This window comes from Cnephaeus nilssonii (assembly GCF_951640355.1).
Source record: "Cnephaeus nilssonii genome assembly, chromosome: 18".
NCBI lineage: Eukaryota > Metazoa > Chordata > Mammalia > Chiroptera > Vespertilionidae > Cnephaeus > Cnephaeus nilssonii.
This window is the reverse complement of record NC_137089.1, coordinates 12,193,468-12,219,163: the sequence shown is the minus strand read 5'-3', so window position 1 is coordinate 12,219,163 and position 25,696 is coordinate 12,193,468. Positions and strand designations below refer to the sequence as shown.

At 38.2% G+C, this 25,696-nt stretch overlaps 1 protein-coding gene across 7 annotated transcripts in view; it reads right to left on the bottom strand.

Moving 5' to 3' along the window:
* VPS13B (vacuolar protein sorting 13 homolog B) overlaps positions 1-25,696 on the bottom strand; it is a 604,787-nt gene that overhangs the window by 332,460 nt on the left and 246,631 nt on the right. For all 7 annotated transcript variants that reach the window (XM_079796380.1, XM_079796377.1, XM_079796379.1 and 4 more), the window contains one exon: positions 17,053-17,287. In XM_079796380.1, the coding sequence (XP_079652506.1) occupies positions 17,053-17,287 (235 nt within the window). The remainder of the gene's footprint in view (positions 1-17,052; positions 17,288-25,696) is intronic.

The following is a 25,696-nucleotide window of genomic DNA, read 5'->3' as shown; positions in this document are numbered from 1 at the left end:
TTCAGATCTACTTAATCAGTATCTCTGGTGTAAAGACCAAAGATACATCTCAGTACCTTCCCTAGGTGATTCTCATGTATAATGTCATTTTTATATAAAATACACTTGATAAAAGTATAAACATTCAAAAAGTTTAGGATTAAAAACAAAATTCCTTTTCTATATTATTTCCTTTTATTTATTTATCAGAGATTAATATAAAATTGTAAGATAACACCATTTTTTATTATAGCTAGAGAAAAAGTACTTTGTGAAATAATTCTTAAAAGTGTACTCAGATTCAAATATTTATTACTGGAATGCCAATTTGATGAAAAATATGTTCCTTTAACTTGTATTTTTCACTTTGCAATTCTACCACTACCTGTCAGTAATGACTGAATAGTACAGACTTCTTTTTTAAGTAGCTCAATTATTTTAAAACAAATGAAAATACTTATTAACTTTCTAATTAGAGAAGTACTAGTACCTCACTAAAGATAATCTTGAAAATATCCTATATAATAAAAGGCTAATATGCAAATAGACCAAACAACGGAACAACCGAACAATAGGTAGCTATGATGTGCCCTGACCACCCAGGGGCACGCGCAGAACATGGCAGGCATCGGCAGCAGGTGGCAGAGCGTAGAACATGATGGGCGTTGGCCGTGGCAGGACGGTGGAGCAGGTGAGCGGGGCCGCCAGACCAAGGCAGGGTTCCAGTCGCTGTCAGAGGGCGAACCTCTGGTGGTTACTGAAAATTCTTTGCTTCCGTGCGCCGAGGTCCCGCCCGGCACTCACACCTGCTGCTGGCTCCAGCCCCCCTCCCACCTGCAGCTGGAGCCGCTGCTCATACCGCAGAGGATGGGCTGAGACCCGCCGCTGTGCCCACCACAGCCTAGCGGCCCACAGCTCCTTTCAAGGTGCACAAATTGGTGTACTGTGCCCCTAGTAATATATAAAAGATAAAAGAAATAAAACAGCCACAATCTACTGTCCACTGTGTCACTCCCAGTAATAAGCACTATTAACACTGTTATATTTTCCTTAAAGTTCCACCCCCCATAGTGTTGAACATGCCAACACAGATTAGAACCAGGATCACATGTTATTTTTCCAGGTATATACACACACACACACACACACACAAAAAAAAAAACACACAACAACAACAAAACTTAAGTGCATTACTAAGAGGATCATACTATAAATGTATATATTAAAGAAATCTAAATATGCATTTGTGTCATGAGAGGTGATACTCAATGAATGCAACAAGGTAGACCCTCATAAATTAAATATTCAAAATGTCTTGACCAATTATCCTCTCTAATAAAATGGTAATATGCAAATTAACCATCACTCCGCTACATAAGCCACACCCACCAGCCAAGCCACGCCCACCAGTCAATCAGGGCAAGTATGCAAATTAACCCCAATCCAAGATGGCTACAGCCACAGAGAGCAAGGTTTCCCAGGTAACAGAGCAAGCCAGGCTTTCCATAGCCATTGCAAGCCTAAGCCTCCACTCAAGCTACAAAGTTTCAGTTATAGAAGGTAAACAAATTCAAACAAATGGCGGCAGAATGGAGCTTGAGAGAGCAGGCCAGGGTTGCCGGCGGCAACAGGGGAAGCAAAGCTTTCCACACACCCTGGCTGGGCTCACCCGCTTAAGGCTACAAAGTTTCAATTGTAGAAGGTGAATTAACTGCCACAGAAATGGCTGCCGCCCCAGGCTACAAAGTTTCAATTGTAGAAGGAAAATAAATTCCAGATACCAGGGCCTCCCCTTGGGTTGCCAGGGGGCGTGGCCGGCCTGCAAACCACCACAGGCCCCTCGCTCAGGCCGCCCCACACCCCAAGGGAACCCCCACCCTTATCTGTGACACCCTTCAGGGCAAACCAGCTGGCCCCCACCTGTGTACCAGGCCTCTATCCTATCTAATAAAAGAGTAATATACAGATTGATCATCACTGCAACACACAATATAGCTGCCCTCATGTGGTCAAAGATCCTGCCCCTATGTGGACACAAGATGGCCACCACAAGATGGCCAGCAGGAGAGGGCAGTTGAGAGGCACCCGGCCTGCAAGGGAGGGCAGTTGAGAGGGACCAGGCTTGCAAGGGAGGGCAGTTGGAGGTGATCAACCCTGCAGGAGAGGGCAGTTAGGGGTGACCAGGCTGGCAGAGGAGAGAAGTTGGGGGCAAACAGGCTGGCAGGGGAGCAGTTAAGCATCAACCAGGCTGGCAGCAGAGTGGTTAGGGGGTGATCAGGCTGGCAGGCAGAAGCGGTTAGGGGCAATCAGGAAGGCAGGCAGGCAAGCAGTTGAGAGCCAGCAGTCCTGGATTGTGAGAGGGATGTCCGACTTCCCGTTTAGGCCCGATCCCACCAGGATCGGGCCTAAACGGGCAGTCGGACATCCCTCCAGGAGTCCCAGATTGGAGAGGGTACAGGCTGGGCTGAGGGACAACCCCCTGCCGTGCACGAATTTCGTGCACCGGGCTTCTAGTAGTTAATAAAATTAAAATCAGAAAATTAACAAACTTTAAATCATCTGTAACTAATTCTAAAATTATTTTAAAACCTATAAAGATTTCCATGCTATTCACAAAATAAAGGCTTTGTCAAATTTGTCTTAAAATATTTTGGAATGATTTGAGGTTACACATTTTAAAACTGGTAGTGAGCTATATATAGTTTTCAAGTTTTATGTTATCCAAGAAATGCCAAGTGGTTGTTATGCTGGATAAAAAGCAGCACATTTAAATTCATTAAATTTAAAAAAAATCCCAAATGACATTGGGACTGTCTCAGATATGTGCCTCTGCTTCTATACTGGAATCAGACCAATAAAAAGAAATTAAGTACATCATATTCTAAGTCTTTAAAAGAACCTTTTAAGTTAATATTTTATGTACCTTTAAGATGAGGTCTTAATATGCAATGACAAATATTCCCAGAATTAAAAAATATTACACAAAGCAAAAGTCATGAACTGCACAAGTATTCCTTTTGTAGACACATGCATGTATATGCACAAAATAAAAAACAAATAAAAGCACCTTACTTATTTATAACACAGGCAATATAATGTTCTGGAGACTCCATAAAATATGCTCAGACACTCAGGACAGGACAGAACAATGTACTAATCTGAAACCTTCAAGATTAATATTTTTCCTTTAATTGGAAAGTTCTAATGCCATAATATGGGTCCTTTATTTTAGAGAAACTATTGCTGGCAGAATTCAGAAAATTTCAAACAAACTGTCTAAAGAATAAGAAAAAATAAAAACAAAGCAAGAAGACTGAGAATTCCATTTGTATATGCATTTGTAAACCCTCCTCTACACATAATCAACAGAGAAAAACATATCAATAAAATAATCCTCAAGAAAATGATGACCTAACACTGATGTAGTTCAAATAAAATAAGGTGAAAGAAAATGAATATGACGGGGCTTTGGGACTAAACGAAAAAAGAAAGGAAATTCAGAGACTGTGTCAACAATGGGTAAGGAATTAGATAATATTGATGTACAATTGAGTAAATTTTAGAAAAATATATAGTATGATTTCCATACATTCTACCATATGTTGCTGATTTTGCACAACACTAGAAGCAGAAGACAAAGGTAACACTCTACTCAGTTCTTCCCTGCTTTCATAACCTTAGTCATTAAATATCTTTAGAAGCAAATAATATCTTCCTCATCTCCCTTTTTTCCCCCTATGTCCAACAATCCAGTATGACTCAGGAGGTTTTTATTTCAAATATGAGAGTGTAATCAAGAATATTTTAATATCTATTGTGAGGGTTAATACTTTCTTGAGATTATATTCACCACACTCCCCAAATATAAATGACCCAAAATTGCTCATATCATTTCCCCAAACAACTTAAGCAATTAATTGACTTAAAGACAGTTAAAGAAAGGGTTCTTTAAGTCTAAGTGATGTTAATTAAGTAATGAGGACTTCCAAAGAATTAAGACATTAAAAACAATAAAAAGTACAACCAATTCTCCTAGCATAGAACAGTTGGAATGTCTAGAAGAGAGGAAAATAAAAATGAACAACACGTAGTTTTTTTGCTCTGTAACCAAAATTCTACATTTGGGGGAAAAACATGTTTTGTATTAGTTAATGTGAAATATAGTACATGTATAAAACACAATAATTGGGAGAAAATATTGCATAATTGATTTCAAATTTATGAAATATTTTCTTTACATCAAGGAATGTGAATTCTCACTGCTAGAGCTACTATTAACTTCTGAATTTACTACTGGCTTACTCATAACTTAATCATCAAAGTTTCATTACTGAATAAAGAAATAGAATACTGGCTTTTAAAATTCTCAAGAATTTATTATTTTAAGTATAAACAATTAAAAAATAGAACAATCATTGCTTTTAAAACTAGAAGGGACCTCAAAAAATAGTACTGTCCTTCAGGTAATTAAGGTATTAGTAGCCACTTCACAGTTTGAAAGAGATGTCAAGATTATAACAATGCAAGACTTACTTAGGGTAATATAGTTATCAAACAAGAAACAGCCCTGGTTTCTACAGATAGTCATAGGAAATATTACAAGTCCATATATTTTCTAAAGCAACTTAACACTAACAGCACTCCTAACCCTGCCTCAATTATTAAATAAAAACTCTAACATAATTAAGCAAATGTTATAAACTGCTTCTTGGGTCTTATACCTCAGTTATATGGTATCCTATATAATAAAAGACTAACATGCAAATCAACCAGAGGAATGACCAGTCGCTATGACATGCACTGACAACCAGGGGGCAAATGCTCAGCGCTAAGCCGTCAGTTGGACATCCCCCGAGGGCTCCTGCACTATGAATGGGTACAGGCCGGGCTGAGGGGACATGAATTTCATGCACAGGGCCTCTAGTATAGGTTATAATTTAGAAAAGAAAACATAGGGTATTTTTTAAATGCTGGGGGTTTTTTATTTCCTGATTTTTACTTTAGTTTTCCTTAAATACTGAATATTTGTCCCTTATTAAACTATTAATAGAATAAATACTAGTATAGGTTATAATTTAGAAAAGAAAACATAGGGTATTTTTTAAATGCTGGGGGTTTTTATTTCCTGATTTTTACTTTAGTTTTCCTTAAGTACTGAATATTTGTCCCTTATTAAACTATTAATAGAATACATATTTTATAAACAACATGTTCTCAAACTTCAATAACAACAAACAAATGTTTAAGACACAATTCCCTCCCCAAAAATTTTAGCCATATACATTTGCAACAATAAAAATGACATAAAATGATTGCAACATTAAGATCCCAGATAGTAAATATATTTCATCGTTTTTCTTAGCACAACACAGTGCATGTAGTCGTTTTAGTTCATTTGAGCCAAAGCTACAGTAGTCCCTCCCTTGTCTGTAGTTTCTCTTTTTGCGATTTCAGTTACCCATAGTCAGCTGTGGGAGGGAGGGAGATGGGGGGAAGGCGGGGGAAAGATGACTAAAAAACGAGTAAAAATGGCTGGGTCTTAAGCACAGCAGCAGAGCTGGCTACACCCCTCAGGGACGTTTGGGAGCTCGTTTTTTGGAGTAACTCTTGGTCCACACTACAGTCTTTGGCAGGCTCTGGAGGAAGACCAAGCACCCTCAGTGGGAGACAAAGTAGTGACAAATGGAGGAAGACATCAGGGAGCCTCACACCTTTTACAGATCTGCCCCCAGCTCTACACAGAATGGCCCCTCCCATGCACGCCCAGGCCCAGCAGACACAGCCACAAACAGTGAACAGCGTGGTACCTCCAGACAGGTAGACTAATACTGATTACAACAAACATCTGTTTGTTCTTTTTTAATTTTTTAATATATATTTTTATTGATTTCAGAAAGGAAGGGTGAGGGAGAGAGAGATAGAAACATCAATGATGAGAAAGAATCATTGATCGGCTGCCTCTAGCACACCCTCACTGGGGATCGAGCCCAAAACCCATGCATGTACTCTGACCGGGAATCGAACATCTACCTACTGGGTCATAGGTGGACGCTCCAACCAACTGAGCCATACAGCCAAGGATAAGGTTATTATTGATAGATACTTATTTATTGCCATCTTATTCCTTATACCTGTGTTCCTCTCTTTTTCTATTTCTTTTGCATTTGAAAGAAGGCCCTTTACCATTTCTTACAACAAAAGGTTGTAGGTTCGATTCCCAGTCAGGGCACATATGGAAGGCAACCAATTAAAAAGAATATATGCACACCCATGTTCACAACAGCATTATTTACAATAGCCAAGATCTGGAAACAGCTCAAGTGCCCACAAGTAGATTGGTGGATAAAAAAATTGTGGCCCAGCTGGTGTGGCTCAGGTGGTGGGGCGTGCTCCCAATCACCAAGGGGTTACCAGTTCAATTTCTGGTCAAGGCACATTCCTGGGTTGCTGGCTTAATCCCCAGTAAGGAGTGTGCAAGAGGCTGCTGATCATCGATATTTCTATATCTCCCTTTCCCTTCTTCTCTCTCTAAAATCAATAAAAACATTTTTTAAAGTGGTGGTATATTTACACATTGGAATACTACTTAGTCATAAAAAAAGAAGTAAATTTTACCTTTTGCGACAGCATGGAAGGACCTGGAGATTATTGTGCTAAGTGAAATAAGCCAGTCAGAGAAAGACAAATACTATATCATTACATGTAGAATCAAAATAAAGTGATGAACGAAATAGAAACAGAGACACAGATACATGAAATAGATTGACAGCTGTCAGCAGGGAGGGGTTTTGGAGGTTGACACAGACAACAGTATGATGGGGGCCAGAGGGAAAGGGGGCTGTGGACAGGTAGATGTGGGCAAAGGCGGGGGAAGGAGCAATGGAAAGAGATTGCCCTGGGCAAGGGGCACACAATAGTGTGTAGATTATATTTTGTTAAGGTGTATACTTGATACCTGTATGGTTTTGTGAACAAATGTCACCCCAGTAAATTCAATTAAAAAAAAACAAAAAACCTCAATTTTTCCCCCTTAAGAAACCAAAAAATGTAAGATGAAACCAAAACAAATCAAGTAGAAAAAAGGAACAAGAAAGATTAGAACAGAAAGCAATGAAACAAAATAGGGAAAAAAAATCAGTGAAACTGAAAGCAACCTAACAACCTTCAAAGAGAGAGAGAGAGAGAAAAGGAGGGAACCCACGTGTTGCCAAAATCAAAAGTAAATGAAGAAATATTACTTTTACCCTATAAAAATTGAAAAGAATTTAGAAGCAATATTATGAACAACACTTCATGTCCCAATAAGTTAGACAAATTAGATGAATGAACAACTCTAAATTTAAATTGGCATTATTATTAGGGAGATTTTGTTAAAGGGTGCAAACTTATAACTCAAGATGAATATGTTCTGGTCTAAAGCACAGCATAGTTAATATAGTCAAAAGCACTGTATTATATATGTCAAAGATGCTAAGAGACTAGATTTTAAATGTTCGCAGCACGAAAAAGAAATAGTAAACATGTGAGTTGATAGAAGGGTTATCTAGCACTACAGTGGTAATGACATTGCAATATACAAATGTATCAAATCAATGTTTTATAACTTAAACTTACACAATATTAAATGTCAATTGTAACGCAATAAAAATAAATTTCCTTTAAAGAGAACATATTACCTTGTTATGATTTTAAAAACACATTTTTAAGATCTAAGACAACATAAATTATATCGTTTATTTTCAAAAGGTGATCAACAAAATATGACAGCATATCAGATCTGCCTTTTTTTTTTTTTCCAGTAGAGTGCCAACTCAGTCCCCCACTATCACAAATCACATAGTTGAATTTCCCACCTTTGGGGAAATCGCAGGGGTCAGCACATCCGAAGTGCAATCAATAAGCCTCGCCCTGGGGAAACCACCTTCGTGATCATGGTATCTCCCCTGCCAGGTAAGTATGCCATTTTGTTTTTCTGTTTTTAAAATAAGTGTGTGTGTGGTGGGGGGTGGGAGGGAGCGGGGGTAGAAAATGAAAAACTGATTAACAGGAAATAAATAAAAGACGGTTCCTTTTCCAGTCTTTAAATGTCACAGAATCTAAAGCTAAACAAGTGAAGGAGCAGGCTGGATATGAACCACTTTGAAGCGAATAACATCTATTGCAATGCAAATCTATTAACTGCATGTAGGCAATTCAACAGCTTAATTTCATTTGTAACATATATATGATGGTTTTCAAGAGAACTATTTTAAAAACAACATCAAGGAGAAATCTGAAGCTCTTTTCTGAGCTCCCTCTTTCCCCTAAGGAATCCCATTTACATATGGTTTAAGGATTAAAGTCAAAGACACTCAGTAAAACTGGAAAGAAACTATTACAGTAGTGTATCATGATCCTTCAGAACAAGTGGAAAATATAATTATCAAACTATGATATTTTTAAAAATCTGAAATGGAACAATACATATGTTTATTGTTCTACTGAAGTGAACCACAATTACACGAAAAAAACAGCTCTCCTGTTTTTCATAGGTGTTCAACAATTTTCACATCAGTTTCTATTAAAACTTACTAAATCCAATAATAGCAACGTTTTAATTTATTTTTCATAGATGCTCAACGATTTTCACATCAGTTTCTATTAAAATTCACTAAATCCAACAACAGCAAAGTTTTAATTTATAAATGATCTCAATATTCCATTTGTCAAAATATTTTATTGAAGTCACAGGCAAATCTTTCAAAGAAGAAAAAACAAACCTCTGCTAGGCACAGTGTAGAAACCCATCTGCTCAGAGGTGTGAGCTGGATGCAGCAAATTACATCTGCAAGCCTTACTGCGAGTGCTCCCTCATGAAATCCAAGATGTTGATTTTGACCCAAACACTCTACACAGATTGAAACTGGCTATATTAGAGTATATTAGAGATAATCTCTCCCTTCCCATGGCAATTGAAATCAGATGACACATTTCAACATAGTTCCTCGTTCTGAACTTTAGAAGTCCAAGTCTCAAATCTATGAGAACCCATCTTGTTTATCCTGCTGACCACCTTTGTAATGGTGGGTAATTTTTTTCAAATCGTAACGACTAGGAATTCTTTTCCATTGCTCATAAACCTGAAGACAAGTTAGAAGCTGACCTTTTCATTGTTTTTTCTCCTATAGTAACCAAAAGAGTTAGCTAAATATGCTATTTACTGAATAGCAAACTCTACAATTATTTAGTGAGCTCATATTTAGGAACATGGTTGTGATAGATGTTAGGAATAGAACAGTGAACAAAACAGATATATTGCCTGCCCTTTTCACCTTACTAGGGGATGTAGAAGGTGAACAAAAATTATTCAGATAAGAGTAGTAAAAGTGACAAGTCAGGTACAATGAGAGCAGAGAAGAGAGGGACTTGACTAGTGAAATACCCTGAAACCTGAAGGATGAGAAGAGGAAGGAAACCGGGAGAAGAGATCAATGAGGAAGGCACATTCCTAGCACATGATAATGCCTGTGACAGGACAGAGTCGTGCTGTTGAAAGAACACAGAAAAGCCTACAGAAGGCTGTAGGAGGGCAACTGGTAGCAGTGGGAGAGATAAAAATAAGGGTGGAGAGGTGGGCAGGGCCAACTGATATAGTATCTTATTGGTCATGTTAAGGATTTTATATTTATCCCAAGATTAATGGCAAGCCATGGAAGGGATTTTAGGCAGGAATAACTAAAATATATGAAAAAGAGAGAGGAAGTTGAACTTCCTTTCCTTAGGAGATCAAAGGGAAAGAGAAGAGTCAGGAAGAGAAACCTCTTATGGCAAAGTGGCTAAGAATTCCAAAGTACAAAAGTGTCTATAATCCATGGACATAGACAATAGTGTGGAGAAGGCCTGGGACGGAATGCAGGATGGGCTAGAACAGCGGTCGGCAAACTCATTAGTCAACAGAGCCAAATATCAACAGTACAACGATTGAAATGTCTTTTGAGAGCCAAATTTTTTAAACTTAAACTTCTTCTAACGCCACTTCTTCAAAATAGACTCGCCCAGGCCGTGGTATTTTGTGGAAGAGCCACACTCAAGGGGCCAAAGAACCGCATGTGGCTCGCGAGCCGCAATTTGCCGACCACAGGGCTAGAAGGTTCAATGGAGGGGCGGCGGGGGAGCAGACATCTGTAATACTTTCAACAATAAAGATAAAAAAAAGAGAGAGACTAATAGAGATTTAAAAATTGTTTGATAGGGGTGTACCAATACGACATATGCCTTTAGTATGAAATTTTCAGTAAACTCTATTCTTTACTGCTTCATGTGAGTGAATATTATAAGGGAATTGAAAGAAGTGAACGATTTTATTTCTACTTCAGAGACAGGGTTCCTCACCCAGTTTCAGGAAGACAGAAGTTAAAGAGACCAGGAAAGAATAATGTATTTGGACAAGAGTAAACTTGAAGCCAGGCCATAGAATTTAGAAATCTTATTTAGATATTAAAAACTACAATGGCCTGGCTGGCATGGCTTAGTGGTTGAGCATTGGCCTATGAACCAGGAGGTCACGATTCAATTCCTATTCAGGGCATATGCCCAAGTTGTCAGCTTGAACCCCAACAGGGGGTGTGCAGGAGGCAGCTAATCAATGATTCTCTCTCATCAGTGATGTTTTTCTTTCTCCCTCTCCCTTCCTCTTTGAAATCAGTAAAAATAAATATATTTTTAAAACTACAATGGCTTTTACTGAGCACTTGTCATGTGATAGATACTTTTTAAAGTGCTCAGAAGTTATCTGGTTTAATCCTAACAATCTTTTTAAAAAGATAATAAATTTGTTTACTGAACCACTCCCTTCAATAGTATGTAAAATATGAGAGAGCAGGCACCATATATATCTGGTTCAAATGTGTATTCTCTGTGTCTGCCATAAGGCAGATGCTCAATAAATATTGGATGAATAAGTGGGTCAGATATAAAGGCAGATGGGAAAATGAGGAAGCAGAATGAGTGAGCAATACAGCAAACAGAGATGGTTGATGAAAAAGCCATCCTAGGTTTTAGGAATATAAAACAAATAAATTTCCTCATAAAGCTGGGCCAAGTAATTTCCTCATCAATAAGGATGAACATTGTGTGAAGGTTTACTCAAGACAAATTTATGTCTCTTTTGGAATCCTCAGAATATAGAGAAAGCTTAAGACATGAATAAAATGGTCCCATTTTACTTTTGTTCTGGTTGCATTATAATTATCATCTTAAGTTAAAGACACAAATAAATGGAAAGATATTCTATACTTATGGATTAGAAGTATATTGTGAAAATGTCTATACTACCCAAAGCAATCTACATATTCAATGTAATTACTATCAAAAATCTAATGGCATTTTTCACAGAAATATAATTAGCAATTCTAAAATGTATATGGAAGCACAAAAGAATCCAAATACCCAAAGCAGATTTAAAGAACAAAATAAATGAACAAAACAGAAATAGACACATAGATACAGAAAACAAAGTGATGGCTGCCAGAGGGGCAATATTCTAAAGCTGCCAGAGAGAAAGGACAAAATATCTTCAAGTAAACAAAAACTGACAGTGGATCTCAAAAGAGCAATGAAAAGCGAGAGTCAGCACAATAGTACCTTCACTGGTAAGATGAAAAGAACTATCAAAAAGAAATTATCTACTTAGAAAAATATCTTTTGAAAAGGAAGGCAAAATTCAGACATTTACAAACAAAGTTAAGCTTGTAAAAGCAGATCACAAAAAAAGGAAGAAGGAAAATGATCTGAGATACAAGAAAAGATGGAGCTAAGAGAGGAAATGACTAGTAAGGCACTAGTATATATAAATCAGCAAGTAGAGCCATGACCAACTCTGGCAAACTGCCAGATTTTGTGAATAAAGTTTTATTGGAACACAGTCATGTCAATTCATTTACATATCAGTTATAGCTGCTTCTGCACAACAAAGAGTAGAGTAGCTGGAACAGAAACCATACAGCTGATGAAACAAAGTATCTATTATCTGACCCTTTACTGAATAACTAGAGGCCTGATGCATGAAATTTGTGCAAGGGGCTTGGCCCTCGCAGCCCTGGCTGCCTCAGCGCTCACGACCCTGGCCCTCACGGCCCCGGCTTCATCTGGATGGTCATTCTGCTTTTCAGTCTAATTAGCATATTAGCTCTTTATTATATAGGATTTTTCTAAACCCTGTACTGGTTAAACATGTATATCACATATAAGAAATTATTTTGTAAAATTTTATTATCTTATAAAGCTTAAAAATTAAAAAACAATTAAAATATATGACAATGACAACTGGTTAATTTGGTAAGAATTATTAAATTAAATTATTTGAAGACCTGTGCATTATTTAGGACCAGAGTAAATAGCTTGATTTTGCTGCATAAATTAACAAGTTAAATATGCATCAATATTTCTAAGACCAGAGTTTGTTATATGGAGTGTTAATTTCTACAATTAAAATTTAAAAATAGTGAGGAATGACTTCCAATTTAGCAGAGAAAAATGAAATTAAAAATACATTATAAAGGAAACAACCGACAAATATTTGCAAATCATATATCTAATAAGGGTCTAATATCCTGAATATATAAGGAACTCTTCCAAGTCAACACTAAAAAAGAGAAGTAACCCATCTAAAAAGCAGGTGAAGGATCTGAATACAATAAGAACAAATAAAAATAGTGCTACAAATGGCCAACAAGCACATGCAAAATGCTCAACATCTTCAGTCATTAGGGAAACGCAAATCAAAATGACAATGAGATGTAACTTCACACCCAATGGGGTGGATAGCACAAAAAGGCAGGCAATAACAAGTGGTGACACATATGTGAATAAGTCAGAACTTTCATACATCGACGTGGGATTGTAAAATGGCAAAGACATTTTGGGAAACATTCCATCGATTCCTCAAAAGCTTAACCATAGAGATACCATATGAACCAAAAATTCTTTTCCTAGGTACATATATCTAATAGAAATTAAAACCTAGATCTACACAAAAACATGTATAAGAATGATCATAGCATCATTAATCATAATAGCCAAAAAGTGAAAACAACGTACATGCCAATCAACTGATAAATGGATAAAGAAAATGTGGTAAATACATAAAATAGATTATAATTCAACCATAAAATGAAATGAATCAACCTTGAAAATATTATGTAAGGAAAAGTATCCTGTCACAAAAGACAATAAACTGTGTGATTTCATTCATATAAAATGTCTACAATGAGCAAATTTATAGCTACAGAAATATTAGTGGTTTCCAGGGGCTGAGGGAAGGAGGAATGAAGAGTAACTGCCAATAGTGTAACAATTCGTTTCTGGAGAGATGAGACCAGACATTCTAAAACTTGATAGTGGTGATGGTTGCACAAAGCTAAATTTACTAAAATTCATCTACTAAATAGAGCAAAGATTATCTGATTTTATATATATATATATATATATATATATATATATATATATATATATATATATATTCTTCTAATCCTATCTAATAAAAGAGTAATATGCAGATTGACCATCACTCCAACACACAAGATGCCTGCCCTCATGTGTTCAAAGATCCTGCCCCCATGTGGACACAAGATGGCCACCACAAGATGGCCAGCATGGGAGGGCAGTTGTGGGCGATCAGACCAGCAGGGGAGGGCAGTTGGGAGGGACCAGGCCTGCAAGGGAGGGCAGTTGGGGGCAATCAAGCCCACAGGGGAGGGCAGTTAGGGGTGACCAGGCCGGCAGAGGAGGGAAGTTGGGGGCAAACAGGCTGTCAGGGGAGCAGTTAGACAGCAATCAGGCTGGCAGGGGAGTGGTTAGGGGGTGATCAGGCTGGCAGGCAGGTGAGCAGTTGGGAGCCAGCAGTCCTGGATTGTGACAGGGATGTCCGACTGCCCATTTAGGCCCGATCCTGGATCGGGCCTAAACGGGCAGTAGGACAGCCCTCGAGGGGTCCCAGATTGGAGAGGGTGCAGGCTGGGCTGAGAGACAACCCCCCCCCCCCCGTGCACGAATTTTGTGCACCGGGCCTCTAGTTATATATGTTAAAGGGAATAATTTTACAATATACAAGTTATATCTTTAAAAGTTGTCATATACATATGAGGGAGCTCTAACAACAACAAAAAATCAAGGAACAAATCATTTTAACCTTACAAAAGTTATTCCAGAGTTAAAATCAGAAGAAGAAGAAGAAGAAGAAGAAGAAGAAGAAGAAGAAGAAGAAGAAGCAGCAGCAGCAGCAGCAGCAGCAGCAGCAGCAGCAGCACTCACTTTAAGAAGTTGGCATATCCTTGATATACTATATAATAGCTGTTGTGATAATAAAGAATTCTCTATAACCAAAAGCAAATGGCAAAGAATGGGTATGACATTTCAATATGCTAGGGCAGTGGTCGGCAAACTCATTAGTCAACAGAGCCAAATATCAACAGTACAACGATTGAAATTTCTTTTGAGAGCCAAATTTTTTAAACTTAAACTTCTTCTAATGCCACTTCTTCAAAATAGACTCGCCCAGGCTGTGGTATTTTGTGGAAGAGCCACACTCAAGGGGCCAAAGGAGTCACATGTGGCTCGCAAGCCGCAGTTTACCGACCTCTGTGCTAGGGAAATGATCCTTGCATCAAGACAAAAGTCACAGACACACACACACAAAAAAAACCTCTAAAAAACTTCCTTCTGAAAATAAAATTCTATAACTATGATAATAGCATTCATATTTAATAATCTTCAATATCAACCTCAATTTCTGGCATTGAAATCATGCTTACTTCTGACTAATCTGAGAAAACTATATTTCAATGAAAATTTCAATACAAAGAAAAGGAGAGAGAAATTAACATCAAGGCACAGTCAGAACTGCACAGACTTTGCTTTTCAAAAACAGTACGTATGTATAGTAATCTTTATGATATCAGTATTCATACACTTACATCCTAATAATATGAACAATGTGTTGACCTGTTTAGCACTGTCAAAAATTTAAACCTTGTTATTAAAATATAGATTCACATTATTTACTTTGAGATTTAAAACTTTTCCAGGTTCACATACTGTTTGAGATCAGTATGTCAAAGTTCAAAAGGGTATGAATTTGCACCGAAAACACTGCAATATCACAAATCAAGTACTTATTAAAGAAAGAGCCATGGCTCCAACCGTCACACAATTATCTACTTTTCCTCAATAAATGAGAAATTGAGAAATACATTATGCTCGAGCCAAATAATATATTCATTTCACTATGTATATGCTATCACATAGACTTTCATAAGTCATGGTTTAAATCAGATAAGAGCAGGCTGACAGCTCTTGGGTGGGGGTGGGGGGCTGGGGGCATGGAGGGATTGAGCAATAAAGGAAAAAGAAGGGTGAGAAAGAACTCATAGACAGGGACAACAGTGTGGTGATTGTGGGGAGAAAGGGACTGGATGGAGGTGGAAGAGGATATGGGGGGATAAATCATGATGGAAAAAAATTAATTTTAAAAAATAGATCAACCTAGTCAACAGTCTGAGTTTAGCCTAATGCACACAGCTAAAACCAACTTTCTTCTCAAGTTAATTTTATCTCTTTAGCGTTTTAATGTTTATACCATATTGCCTATGATCTTTTGTGTATAGAATCCATTTATATACACATATATAAGTACATGAATAGGATTGAAAAGTGTGGATGTCAATAAACAGCATCACTTAGTTATGTTCATTTACTTTGTAAATCTTTCTTTTTAGATCATTTTGTAGATCACTTAGTTTATTTTTATGTAGATCTTTCAATGAGACTGATTTACATGTGCACTAGCATATTTAAAAAAAACAACAAAATTAAAAATATCACTATCTATATATACGAAAGCCCAAGAGGCCATCCAACCACCCGACCAGTACCTCTGATGCGCAATGACTACCAGGGGGAAGATGTTCCGGCCCGTAGTTATGACATGCACTGACCACCAGGGGGGCAAACGCTCAACGCAGGAGCTGCCAAGCTGCAGTGACTTGGCAGCTATGGTTTGACTTGGCAGCTATGGTTCTCCAGTGATGCACCCGGAACCAGAGAGGAGGGAGCCCCGATTCCAGGGTGTGTCACACAAGAACTACCCTCTCGCAATCCAGGACCCCTAAGGGGATGTCGGAGAGCGGGTTTTGGCCCGATCCCCACAGGCCAGGCCAAGGGACCCCACCAGTGCATAAGTCGGTGCACCGGGCCTCTAGTCCTATATAATAAAGAGGTAATATGCAAATTAACACTCATGCCCTCACAAAATGGCTGCCTACAACCAGGCCGGCACGGGGATTAGTGAGGGTGACAAAATGACTGAACAAGCAGGCTGCATGGGGTGACAAGGCCGGCAGGGGGGTTAGTGAGGGACGACCAAACAACTGAACAAGCAGGCTGTGTGGGGCAACAAGGCTGGCAGGGGGCTTAGTGAGGGACAACCAAACAACTGAACAGCAGGCTGTGTGGGGCGACCAGGCTGGCGGGGGCCCATGAGGGGTGACCAGGCGGGTGAGAGGCAACCAGGCCAGCAGGAGGGCAGTTGGGGGTAACCAGGCCAGCAGGGGGGCGGGCAGTAAGAGGCAACCAGGCTGGTGGGGGGGGAGCAGTTAGGGGCAACGAGGCCAGGGGGGGAGTGCAGTTGGGGGCGACCAGGCTGGCAGGGAGGGCAGTTGGGGGTGACCAGGCCGGCAGGGGGGGCAGTTAGGAGCAACAAGACCGGCAGTGGGGGCAGTTAGGGATGATCAGGCTGGCACGCAGAGGCAGTGATGGGCAATCAGGCTGGCGGGAGGAAGGGAGGCAGTTAGGGGCGACCAGGCAGGCCGGCGAGTGATTAGGAGCCAGCGGTCCAGGATTGTGAGAGGGATGTCCAACTGCCGGTTTAGGCCTGATCCCCGGGATCGGGCCTAAACCAGCAGTCGGACATCCCCCAAGGGGTCCCAGATTGGAGAGGGTGCAGGCTGGGCTGAGGGGACACACCCCCCATGCACGAATTTCGTGCACCGGGCCTCTAGAAAAATATAACAACCATGAAAAGAATTTCTTTAAATGTACCTTCTTCAAGGATGGGTCTTGGGATGACAAATGGAATCTCCTGCAGAGGCTCCATACACCTGTGGCCAGCACTAATAATCTTTATTTGAGGCAAGCAGAGCACAAGGGTTCCTGGCATGCTGGTTTGTCCGTGGTACCAACTTCTTACTGTTCCAGGGATGTCGCCAGATACAATTGTACTTGGGGAAGGCAGGCTATCATTTGGAATGAACACACAACAAGACTGTACTTCAAGCTAGAAGAGAAAAGTAGAATTAAAATGTTTGGATCAGACTAAATGTGGGAGTAAACAGACCCTCAAACATGGTATCTTTACCAGAATAAACAGGCACGCAAATAAAAAAGAAAATGTCCAATACTTAAAGCATTTGTTTTTTTGCTATAAATTTGATCAAAAGTGCACAGTGACATGAAATGAAAACATATCTGCCTTTCCACAGTTCTTTCCAAGAAACATAACTGAGTTAGAAATGTGCTGGCAAAAAAGGTGAGAAAATCCTCCTCCTTTTGCAGTTCATTAGATTTTGTTAACACCAGTTAAGTCCTTAGAACTGACTAGCATTTTATTGCTCCTACTTTCTCTCACTGCCAGTCAGAGAAAGACAAGGACCATATGATTTCACTCATATGTGGAATCTAATGAACAAAATAAACTGACAAACAAAATAGAAACAGACTCATAGACAGGGAACAGACTGCTAGCTGTCAGAGGGGAGGAAGGATGAAGAAATGGATAAAAAAGGTAACAGGATTAAGCAACAACGAACAAATAAAATAAAATAAAAACCTTCATAGACACAGTCAACAGTATTGTGATTCCCAGAGGGAAGGAGGGATGGGGGAGGGAGAAGAGGATATAGGGGGGATAAATGATGATGGAAAGAGACTTGACTTGGGGTGGTGAACACACAATACAATATGCAAATGATGTATTATAGAATTGTACATCTGAAATCTATATAATTATATTAGCCAATGAATTCAATTAAAATAAAATAATTAATAAACTTTTTTTAAAAAGCCCACAAACTGTTATTTCTATATGAATTTGGTCCTTCCTTTTTCACTTTACAAATTAAAAGAACAAATGTTTAAAATGTTCAGATTATATCTCTAGGCAAACAATAAAATAGAACATGTTTATATCACATACTTTCTTTTTAAATACTAGTACATGCATACCAAGGCTCAATATAGTATATCACATTTGTTAAATACATGGTAATGGAGAAAATTCAGAAGACTTAAAAATCAGAGTGCATTCCTTGTTATTACCATACTTCGAATTATTACCTATACTAATTTCATGTTAAGTTTTCATGCTTCCCTATCCCTAGTGTAGTTACTTAGGCTAAGCAAGACCAAATCAAAACCTGACTTCATCTCATCATGAGTTCTTAATTCAAATGCAAAGTAGGTTAAAGTCTACTAGTCTCAATTGATTCTTACAAAGTAATATTCTGTACCTGGTTAGTAAATTGCCCAAACAGGCTAACATACTTAAATTATTTTTAAAGTGAAAAATATGACCAGTTAGCTTTCTATAAGTACCTAGCATATAAAGGTATTATTGGAAAGTATACCAGAAAATAAAATTTGTTTCCTTGATAAATGCTTAGATATTCTAGCAAATTATATTAGGAAAGACACTATATTTTCTAAATGATAACTAATACAGTAACATCACTTCTGTTGGAGCTAATATATTCCTTAGTGACAGCATAACAATATGTAACAGGTCTGGAATTCCTTGATACAATAAAGAATTTGCCAGCCTTTTAAATAAACAAACTTAACTCATCTTTGCTTCAACAGTCTGTATATGGGCAAACATGAATTCAGTGAAGAAAAAATATAAGTAAAATTTCCCAAAAATAAATACATTGGTTCATGGAGTATAAGCTCATTTCTTAGCTCTGGAATTTTACCTTGCAGTTTAGATACCAGGTAATGTAAGTGCGTATATGTTAAGTATTTAATTGATTTAAGATTACAACATATTTTTCTGAAATAAAGTGTATATTGTCTCAGATGCATTACATTTAAATTTTTAAATATTTAACTTAAGTCATTATTGATGTTCAATTACTCAAGTTAAAATGGCACACTGAGAGCATATTCTCCTATATAAATTGCTGTTATAAGGTCAAACTATGAAGAATCGGTATTTAACACTTCATGTAGATATTAATGCTATGCTCAAAACTGCTTTTAATAATGTGAGATATTAATGTTACTATGCCACAATATACAAATATATACATATAAGTCCTGAGAAACAAATCTAAATTGGGCCTAAATTTCCAAAATCAATATATTCTAAAATTCCACTCATTCAGAAATAAATTATTTCATCAAACTTAACCTCAGCAATGCAGACAGAATCAAGTGTATTTGCATAAGATACACAAAAAACTCTAAAAAATAAGCTTTCTAAAATGTATGTTGTGGGGATTTCTTTAATGATAAGAACCAAAACATATACATCAATCCAAATTGCTCAAACTTATAATGCTACATCTATTATATATACTAAAGCTATCACATAAATCTTTTTACACTTTTAAAATAACTGTTAAACTGTATGTCTAAAATTGTGGTTTTAATGTAAAATGCTGAATGATTTGTGTAAGTGAATAGAAATCTGCAGCACTAAATTTTGCATTAATGTAAGGATCTGACAATCCAAGGGAAAGAAAATGAAGTAATCTGCCAGTAAGAAGTCCTCAAACTGGGGGTCAGATCCTGTTCATGGAAACCATCTGGTTGGGACCCTCTGAGCCACACCAAACACAAATGATCTTTTAAAAAAATATCCTATTCATTAATGCATCACAGCTGCACTGAGTGTTACTTCATTTTTCCATGGCAACATCCTTTCTGTTTCAAGGATCTTATTTCAGTTTTGGTAGCAACGTGTTCTTTCCCCAATATTGAACACATTCATGTGTTAAAGTGAAGAGATTATTACAAATTCTTGAAGTAGAACCACCTCTATTTTGATTCCTATTAGGTCAAGGGCTACATATCTAAGTATTATATGCCCAGGATAAACCAATAAAAGTAGAAATTACTCAGTATTCTTATTTTAATAAATAAAACAAGTGTCATGCACTTTTTTCAGAAGTTCTAAGTTTATGTGGTACATGCTATTGTGTACCACCATATGCAAGGTTTGGTAAATTTAGACTTTTCTAATTTGTGTGCTCTATACTGTGATATAACTCAGGTAAAAAGAAGAGACTAAGGTAGGTTCCATTTACATATTAACCTGAATATTTTATTTAGCCCATGAAGAGGACACTTCATATATAAATGCTCTAAATGTTATTCCATATCATCTGCTCTTTTAAATAATGGTCCTGTTTCTTATCCCCCAAATAACATGTTTCTCCTTCTTAAAACTTAAAACTTTAGTAATAATTATATTTTGCAAAATTTCTACAGAATGAAACGTTCTCTGTATGAACTTATTTTATTCTTCAGAAAACAGTTTAAAAAAAACAAAAATAAGAAAATACTTCAGGGTGTAATTTCATTCACATTTTCTTTTTTTATTCAGAATTCTTTAATATATACTATGAACTGATATGGAAATCGGGAACACAGAGACAAAGACATAGTCCCAACACTTAAAAAAAAGCAAACAACACTTGAAATAATAGGGTTTTTAAATACTTATAGCCTTAGAATTTTCACCAGAACACAAGCTCTATAATTCTAAACATGGCCTATTTTGTTCACTCTACAGTGTTAATACATACTATAATGCCTAGCATATACCAGGCATTAAATAAATGAACACAATTATTTTAGTTAGCATCAGATACAGATGTTAACTAAAAAAAAAAAAATTGTTTGATGATGTTCATCATTTCATTCCACAGAGACAACCTAGTAAGGTAATTTTTTTTTTTTAATCTTCACCAGAGGATATGTTTTTATTGATTTTTAGAGAGAGGGCGAGAGAGAAAGAGAAAGAGAAAGAGAGAGAGAGAGAGAGAGAGAGAGAGAGAGAGAGAGAGAGAGAGAAAATCTGGTTGCTTGCTTTATGTACGCACCTCAACCAGGGATGAACCCACAACCTAGGTATGTGCCCTGACTAAAAATCGAACCCACAACTTTTTGGTCCATGGGACAACATTCCAACCAACTGAGCCACTGGGCCAGGGTAATTTTTAGGGTAATTTAAAAAATTGACTTATCAACAGATGGGTTCAACTCCAGCCTGGGACCTTTGACAAGTTATTTAACTTGTTCATGACTTCAGTCTTCAAATGTGTAAGTGGAGTGAAATCAGCATTGACATAAAGATGTAATAAGTTCCACCTAAATGTTTGATAAGTAAATAAAGTCAATAAACATATACTAAATATCTACTACAAGCCAGATCTATAAAATACATTAGCCCTCATGGACTTAGAGAAGATGTTCACAGTCCTTTTGTTTTAAAATGCTGTTGTTTGTGGATGAACTATATACGTACAGAGTTGACCAAAGCATTCCATTTGTACTACAACAAATATACAAATATTGCCCAAATCACAGTTTTGCTATTCTATAAATTCTCAATACACTATGAAAATACTCTGGGTATGTGATATGTAGTAGAAATCTAAATGTACTCATTTAGGGCATTAAGTTAAAAACCTCAAAAGTGAACCCTAGTTTCTTCTTTTCCAGAGTGAGTGTTATAAATCTCCATACTCTGCCTATACTTGTCAGGGAAAGACATAAAGAGACTCTCAGATTTGTATTCCAGACTTCCTCCTGCTAATAAATTGTCATGCAACTGTTGTTACTTTCTCAATGTGTATAAATAAAAAATAAGGTCCTGTGTGCAAAGTTTTAAGCATTATATGTAAAAACTAGAGGCCTGGTGCACGAAATTCGTGCACGGGGGTATGTGTCCCTCAGCCCAGCCTGCACCTTCTCCAATCTGGGACCCCTCAAGGAATGTCCGACTGTCCGACTAAACGGGCAGTCGGACATCCCTCTCACAATCCAGGACTTCTGGCTGCCAACTGCTCGCCTGCCTGCCTTCCTGATTGCCCCTAACAGCTTCTGCCTGCCAGCCTGATCACCCCCTAACCACTCCCCTGCCAGCCTGTTTGCCCCTAACTGCCCTCCCCTGCAGGCCTGGTTACCCCTAACTACCCTCCCATGCAGGCATGGTCACCCCTAACTGCCCTTCCCTGCAGGCCTGGTCCCTCCCAACTGCCCTCCCCTGCTGGCATGATTGCTCACAACTGCCCTCCCATGCAGGCCTGGTCCCTCCCAAGTTCCCTCCCCTGCTAGCCATCTTGTGGCAGCCATCTTGTGTCCACATGGGGGCAGCCATCTTTGACCACATGGGGCAGCCATATGTGTTGGAGTGATGGTCAATTTGCATATTACTCTTTTATTAGATAGGATTAACTTTTAAAATTAAGATGATTAACCACCGATTGGTCTAGTCTGAAATGCCTGATCTTACTTAATCCTGGAGATGAGCCAGGAAGTCCAATGGACATGAGAACATCAAGTGCATCATGCAGTATGATTACAGAATCACGGGTCATAGTTTATATGTAATTCCTAGGAGAAAAAATTCAACTGGTCTACCTTATGTGGTACCTGAAATACTTTGGTACTCTAAAGAAAAATCATTCACACTGTGGGAAGTCGTTCCCTAAAGGAATATCAGAGCATTATTAGAAAAAAAAAAAAAGGGGGAGACAATGATGCTTAGTATAGAAAATAAAGAGTCCATTACACTATACTGTACACTCAGAAGACTTCAGAATGTACAAAAAAAAAAAAAAAAAAAACACCCAGGAAATGACATGGGACAGCAACATTATCTTCAATGTAAAACAGGGGAAAACTGAGCTGATCTTGGCAAACACCAAAGCAATGTTCTCCTTTATTAGTGAATTCCAGGCCAGAGAATTTTATTTTGTCAACTGCATGTCACTACCAATTATGTGCTTCTGAACAAAAAGGTAGTGTTTGAAGTATAAAACACAGGATCTTTGCTTCAGCAGATAAAGAAAAACTGCAAAGAACAACTGAGTTTATGTTAATCTATTGTGGAAAGGCCCCAAAATCAAGTTCATATTTTTTACAAAGTTGTTCAAGAATCCATGTAGTACTATAAAACCCACTACAATGAAGTGTGAAAGTTCCATTTCCAACTGAAAAACAAATATTGTTTATGTCTTTATGCAATTTAAGTCTTTCTATCATAAATAAAAAAGAACATGGGCTTAGAAAATATCAACTTTGGCTTCAAAATCAACTTCCCAGAAACTCTGACTCCAAACACATTTACTTGTTCAAACTTCTACTAAAAGCATAATCCTTTGATGGCTTTAAGTTATGATGTTCTGTTTTATCTGATGACAACTTCAGGGTTTTCTGTTTTATATTTTGGTTCATAAAACATTTTGGAAAATGGAAACTACTCTAAAAAAAAATACCTCACAATTTTATGGGCCCATTTTTAATCATTTAATCAAGTTTTTATCTTCTAACTTTTCCACAATACATTCATATTGGAAATGTCTAAATACATAGCATGTATAATACAGGGCTGAGACTAGGATGAGACAAGTAAAGGACCTAGATCATATTCAAGATTATTAAAATTTTAAAAAAGAAGAAAAAATGAGAAACATTAGTACCTCTACTTATAACTTATCCATAATGTCATATTCTATTAACTTTACTGTTGGTGATAAACTAATGAGGGTACTACATCATTATAAAATAAACAAACAAACAAAACAAAGAATCTCACAAAAATGTTAGAATTGGAAATAACCAAAAATTATTTAATCTAACCATTTCATATTGCAGATTAGCAAAATAAAGCTCATAATTAACATCCAGAATTTGATACTGCTAACCACTGGCTGGTAGAAATTCTACATACCTTTGGCTTTATTAACTCTCCCACCTTTCCTGCTACATTCTGATCACTCCCTTACAGTTTCTTTCAAGGACACTGTCTTTTCTACTGACTACTTTAAAAGTAGTATTCCCTGGGCCCATTGCTCTCTAAACTTTCCATACTTTTTTGAATGACCCATCCACCTGGTTTTAACCTTTTGCACTCGGATGTCGAGTGTGACTCGACACGGTTAGCATTAGAATAAAGGAATCGAGAAAAAAGCAAGCGAGTGCAAAGGGTTAACCATCCTTTATAATAAAAGGCTAATATGCAAAAAGACCTATCAGCGGAACAACCAACTGCTATGACATATGCTGACCACCAGGGGGCGCACGTGGAACATGGCAGGCATCAGCTGCAGTGGGATGGTGGAGCAGGTGAGCAGGGACGGCAGACCAAGGCAGGGCACTGGTCGCTGTCATTGGGCAAGACTCTGGTGGTTACTGAAAATTCCTTGCTCCCACTCGCTTCGGTCCCGCCCAGCACTTGCACCTGCTGCCAGCGTCGGCCCCACTCACACCCACTGCTGGCGCCGGAGCCACTGCTCGCACCCGCTGAAGGCACTTGGCGCCAGCCCCGATCGCTCGGCGCCATCAGCAGGTGTGAGCGACAGCTGCTGGCTCCGATCACCCCTGAGGGCTTTTCCATCTCCCTCTGATCCTGAGGGGTAATTGGGGCAGCACCGCCCGCTTGCACCCACTGCTGGTACCTACCACAATCACTCCACGCCATCAGCGGTTGCTAGTGGGGCCAGCGCAGTGTGTGGGAGCAGCAGGAGCGGGGCTGCCGGCAGACAGGGGACAGGAGGCCCCAGCAGGAGGGGCTGGGCAAAGGTGCTGAGGATGGGCCGAGACCTGCCCCTGTGCCCACTGCAGCCTCAGGGCCCACAGTTCCTTTCAAGGTGCACAAATTCGTGCACTGGGCCCCTAGTATGTATGTAATTGTAAAAATTATATCTCTACTGTGAATCTTTTTTTTTAACCTGTAGATAGGGATATCCTACTGTCTAAGAGGTAGCTGGATAATTTACAGGCACTTCAAATGCAAGTGTAAATTCAATCTCCCTATCTGACCTAAACACTGCCTGAAAAGCTTCTTCTATCATTAATGGCATCACTAGCCAAAACCAGAACGTGGAATGCCACTTAGCATCCTTTCTCTCATTTTCCAAATCCATTAGTCACTTAGGCCTCCTGGGGATCACTGTGAAACTGGGCCCACTGTCCAGTGTTTTGAAATCATTATATAACATACTTTGTCCATATTTGGTTGTTTCAAGTAGCAAGATAAATCTGGTCCCTGCTACTTCACCTGGGCAGAGGATGTTCTGCAGTATATCGGACATTGTGGAATGTTCATGTGCTTACGGTGAGCTTACAAGAACCATAAAGATTTCTTACATCATCTGGAATCCTAAATTTTAAGATTTTTCTAGACCTGTCAAAAAATCATGTAACATAATACTATCTTTTTTTAATCCTTTATTACACAACTACTCAAAATGATATCAATAAAGGGTAGTTACACTAAATTAGTCATTTTTAGCTGTGTATAATGGACAAATGGAATGAGGTTACTTTTAATAAAACTACTTATATCATGAAATAAATTTTAGGACTTTGATATCAATCTTTCATATTTTATTCAAAGAGAAAAAATTCTATACAAACCCTTAAAAATGTGTAACTGTTACTTTTACCTAATTCCTGT